General features: G+C 42.3%; 1 protein-coding gene across 1 annotated transcript in view; it reads right to left on the bottom strand.

Moving 5' to 3' along the window:
• MBD2 (methyl-CpG binding domain protein 2) overlaps nucleotides 1-5,216 on the bottom strand; it is a 79,507-nt gene that overhangs the window by 73,857 nt on the left and 434 nt on the right. Inside the window, exon 2 of the mRNA XM_007471664.1 lies at nucleotides 5,047-5,213. Coding sequence (XP_007471726.1) covers nucleotides 5,047-5,213 — 167 coding nt within the window. The remainder of the gene's footprint in view (nucleotides 1-5,046; nucleotides 5,214-5,216) is intronic.

Raw genomic sequence — 5,216 nt, 5'->3', positions numbered from 1 at the left:
GAAAGAGCCTAGTTGAACTTTGACATCCTCAATGATTCAGAATTCATGCCCTCAAAGACCATACCAGCATTTCATAACAAATGAGATATGACTACAGACTTTTTAAAACCTATTTATATGTTCAGTCCATACTACTTGAGTTATTTAATGAACTGTTTTCCTTAGTTAGTCCTTAAACATATCCAAAGCTTTAAGGGATCTACATATTTATTTTGGTGTTCTAGAATTGAATCCTTATAGCACTATGAGGTACAGGTACAATCATACCCGCTTTACAAACAGAGAAACCACAGCCCTGGGAAGTGTAAATGACATGCTCGAGGCTGCATCATTAGTAAATGCAGAGGTAGAATACCAATTCCAGACCTTAACCCCCTGTGCCCTGCTGCTTTCCCTAGAGACTCCTACTATTATCATCTCACTCATGATTTAAAGCCCTCAATTATACTGCTTCTGAGTCCTCTTCTTTATGAAATCTCTTTAGTCTCTCATCATGCATCTGCTCCTTAATGATTATTTTAATTGTTCTCTGGCTCCATTTTATCTTTTTAGAGAAGTGATCAGGCATGAATGCATCATAATTTGATAAAGGAGCCAAAAATGGTTACTATTATGTTTCCAATACCCAACCAGATGATATTTTACAGCAGCAGCTGTAGCAGTTTACCATGACTCCCAGGCCTTTAACCCAGTTATAACCAGAAGTCTAGAACCCAACAAGACATCGATACAGAGCTCACACCAAGGTTAAGCATAGACTTGATTTTAAAAAAGGCATAAGACAGCTACTAAAGGTTCCTCTGCAGAGGAAAACAGTATTTCAAAAATATCAATCTGCAAGTGTAAGAACCAAAAACTAGAAATGACAGGAGTCAAGTAGACCAGTAATAAAAGTATTGTTCAAATAATGGGCTCATATGATGGCAATGAACTTTTTGAGAAACTATACCAATGGATCCAACGCTTGATCAAACCACACCCTTTTAAAAAACAAACTTTGGATGATCATATACAAACTGCCACAGTACTATCAGTAATCCTGACAGAAGGCATAATTATATTGCTTAACTAGCAACCAGAGGCATACCTTCCTATTAGAACTTGGCAATCTCAGGAAACAGCAAGAAAAGACAAAAATTCTACCAAAATTTGAGGCTTTCTCAATGAGCTTAATTTAAGTCCAATTAATAAGTGTAAAGGCTTCCCTGGTGGCGCAGTGGTTGAGAGTCCGCCTGCCGATGCAGGGGACACAGGTTCGTGCCCCGGTCCGGGAAGATCCCACATGCCACAGAGCGGCTGGGCCCGTGAGCCATGGCCACTGAGCCTGCGCGTCCAGAGCCTGTGCTCCGCAACAGGAGAGGCCACAACAGTGAGAGGCCAGCGTACCGCAAAAAAAAAATCAATTAAAAAAAAAATAAGTGTAAGACACACCCTGCGTTAACAGGCACAGATTTGTTTAAATTAATCTTCCCACGGGCAAGCTAAATCAGGAGTTAGCATTATTAGAATCTATGTGCACACAACTGTGTGCAGGTGTTCACATTACCAACAGAAGAGTTGACTCTTAACCCACCTATTAACAGATATGGCTAGTATTTTGTGAGCTACTGGTTTTTAATGAGTGGCAGGTATACAGGGATGCTAATATGCAAAGCAGTGACGCTGCGGATTGAAAAATAGTGTGTTCACCTCTAATACGAGTAGGTGACTTGCAGCATTCATCACTGAAAGCAGAAGTCAAAGTTAGAGTAACTACTGTATCACAAGTATCACATCACACTCTATGCGTCCTCCTGTCTCAGAATGTAACCTCTCAGAATGAAATCAAGACTGGATGTTACAATCTTGTAGAGAAACTAAGCTTTGTAGGTGGACAACAAACAATAGACAACACTCCCTCCAGCCCTGAACTAAGCACATGTGGCACAACTCTGTTCAATGTGTCTTTTCATTTGGCATAAACAAGTAAAAAGCAAATTATGTTGCACTGTCTCATAAAAAGACTTTAAGGGATTTCCCTGGTGGCTCAGTGGTTAAGAATCTGCCTGCCAACTCAGGGGACACAGGTTCGAGCCCTGGTCCGGGAAGATCCCACACGCCGTGGAAAGCCCGTGTGCCACAAATACTGAGCCTGCACTCTAGAGCCCGTGAGCCACAACTACTGAGCCCTCGTGCCACAACTACTGAAGCCTGAACGCCTAGAGCCCGTGCTCCACAACAAGGGAAGCCACCGCAATGAGCAGCACGCGCACCGCAATGAAGAGCAGACCCCGCTCGCCGCAACCAGAGAAAGCTGGCACACAGCAATAAAGACTCAGTGCAGCCAATAATAAAATAAATAAATAAATTTATTTTTTTTAAAGACTTTAATTTTATAAATTTATTAAATAAATTTATTTTTAAAAGACTTTAATTTTATAAATTTATTTATTAAATAAATTTATTTTTTAAAAGACTTTAATTTTATAAATTAAAAGCCCAGTGCGTGGGCTTCTCATTGCGGTGGCTTCTCTTGTTGCAGAGCACGGGCTCTAGGCACGCAGGCTTCAGTAGTTGTGGCACGTGGGCTCAGTAGCTGTGGCTCGTGGGCTCTAGAGGGCAGGCTCAGTAGCTGTGGCGCACAGGCTTAGCTGCTCCACAGCATGTGGGATCTTCCTGGACCAGGGCTCGAACCCGTGTCCCCTGAACTGGCAGGCGGACTCTTAACCACTGGGCCACAAGGGAAGCCCAAGACTTTAATTTTAGAGAGTAATTATTACTATACTGGTTTGTGATTCTTCACAAGATGAATTTGTTAAGAAAATTTTAGATTGATTATATCAGTTTTTCTACCATAAAATAATCTATTGAGCTTGTATAAAAAAGTTAACATCGAAAATTTACAACACATTAAAAAAAAAAAAAGGTGACCACACATCAGAATGAGCACTACAGCAATCTGCCTTTTTAAAATAACTTTTCCAGGTACTGCAAGAACAGCAATAAAAAAGCTTTGCAGCAACCAAAAGTAAGTTCCAACAAATACATCATCTCAAAACCAAACAAACCATATCCCAGGAGAAATGCCACAGGGAGTGAAATTCAAAGTTGAAGATACTCTACTGAGAATAGACTAGTCACTTATTCCTCAAGGAGTTCAATCCCAGACACAGAATGTTCTTGTCACATATAACTGGCTAAAAGACATCAATACAGAGTTCACATAAAGAAGGTTATGCATGCTACTTGCTTAAAAAGAAAACAGAAGGAGCTGTTAACGAAAGAATATGCAAAAATGAACAACTGTGAAAAGCACTAAATGAAACAAGTGAACTTGAGAGTAACCATTTGTTCCACAATAACTTTCTTAGTATTACTGAAACCAATTTAATATGTAATGATGGGGAAATACAAAACAAGATTATCACCTTTGTATGTTTAAAATAAGTTTTCTAATTATCATTTAAGATTTCAAAACAAAATAAGTTCTAGTGCAACACCACTTTCATTTTATTTTTTTTTAACTTCAATAGGTGAAATAACTTCACTCAAACTACCCTTCCATATATTTGAGCAACTATTAGGAATATGTTCATATTTACATGTTATACCAGTAGTGATCGCATTCTTGTGTGTATGTATACATGTACATACTCATATACACATATACACGTATTTTTTTAACCTCTTAAATCTATTTAAGAGTATTTCCTTTTTTTTCTTTTTTTTTTTTTTGCGGTGTGTGGGCCTCTCACTGTTGTGGCCTCTCCCGTTGCGGAGCACAGGCTCCGGACGCGCAGGCTCAGCGGCCATGGCTCACGGGCCCAGCCGCTCCGCGGCATGTGGGATCTTCCCAGACTGGGGCACGAACCCGTGTCCCCTGCAGTGGCAGGCGGACTCTTAACCACTGCGCCACCAGGGAAGCCCAAGAGTATTTTCAATTCATAAACATTGTATTTTGTGTGTGTGTGTGTGTGTGTGTGTGTGTATACTTTTACCCAGGAGTAATGTATGGAAAAAAGGAAATCTTTCCTACAATACTCCAATGGCTAAATGGCAGACGACATTTACTCCAACACCCATATATCGTCTCTGAAAATGATTAAATTAGCCCACAAACATGGCCCTCCAAGCCACTGAGTATAACATATTTATATTCTCTTTGAGAAATGGGACTGTTTATAAGAAAAGTTAGTAAATTTGTTGTTAAGAAAATTCCATTGGTATCAATAGCCAAAGACACTTCCCTGAGCTTACTGGGTCGGACAGCATGATCACAGGATTCACCATCAAGCTGAAAACCTGTTATCATTCAGACCAAGTTTTCTCAATCCAGCACTTGTGACACTTGGGGCCAGATAATCCTTTGCTGTGAGGGCTGTCTTGTGTATCATAGAATGTTTAGCAGCATCTCTGGCCTCTACCCGCTAGATGCCAGCAGCACCCCCTTCCAAGGTGTGACAACCAAAAATGTCCCAGACATTACCAAATATCCCCGGAGGACAAATTTTGGTCTAGGAGTCTAACAACGTATTACAGTGTTTGGTTTCAAAAGGGAGTAAATTCTGCAACACCAAGAAACTACAGGCATTCTAAGTGGCTACTTCATAAGAAACTTTCGTGGATCCCACAAAGCAACTGAAACCTTGTTACGGCAGATACCTCATTCTTCCACATGTGCATGATTAAACACTCTTGTGATGATGAATCTGGGACAGGAGCCAACAGTGACTGGTTTTATAGTTTCGATGAATTACACCTTCTTTTAACCCTTCAGAGGAATAATCATCCCTGCCAGAGTAACCCTTCTTTCCGCAAACCATTTTCCCCAACACTTTACCCATAAGAGGCCCTCCTATGGGCTCTCACCATTCAGACACTGTGACTGTCACTGCACTGGGGTCAACTCTCACCCAAGGGCTCGGGCACCTTCTACTGCCAGGCCAGTCTGTCTCTGCCACTCCCCTCTGGCCCCTGCTCTCCTCTTGACATCCCCTACCCAGGTCAGCTCTCGACCCTTGACCCCGGCCTGACCCTGCCACCCCCTCCCCGCCCCCAAGGCGGTACCTGAAGTAGTAGACATCGCTCTTGCCGGCACTGAGCCCAGATTTTCGGATCACTTCCTCCTTCTTCCATCCGGGGGGGAGGGCCGGGCAGTCCATCCTCTTCCCGCTCTCCGTGGCCCGGGGTCCCCTGGGCCCCGGTCCCGCGCTCCCCGACGGGAAAGGGACCGGCTC

Source organism: Lipotes vexillifer, unplaced genomic scaffold, assembly GCF_000442215.2.
Source record: "Lipotes vexillifer unplaced genomic scaffold, Lipotes_vexillifer_v1.1 scaffold195, whole genome shotgun sequence".
NCBI classification, from domain to species: domain Eukaryota; kingdom Metazoa; phylum Chordata; class Mammalia; order Artiodactyla; family Lipotidae; genus Lipotes; species Lipotes vexillifer.
Note: the sequence above shows the minus strand (reverse complement) of the source record. Positions and strands in the feature narration are given on the sequence as shown.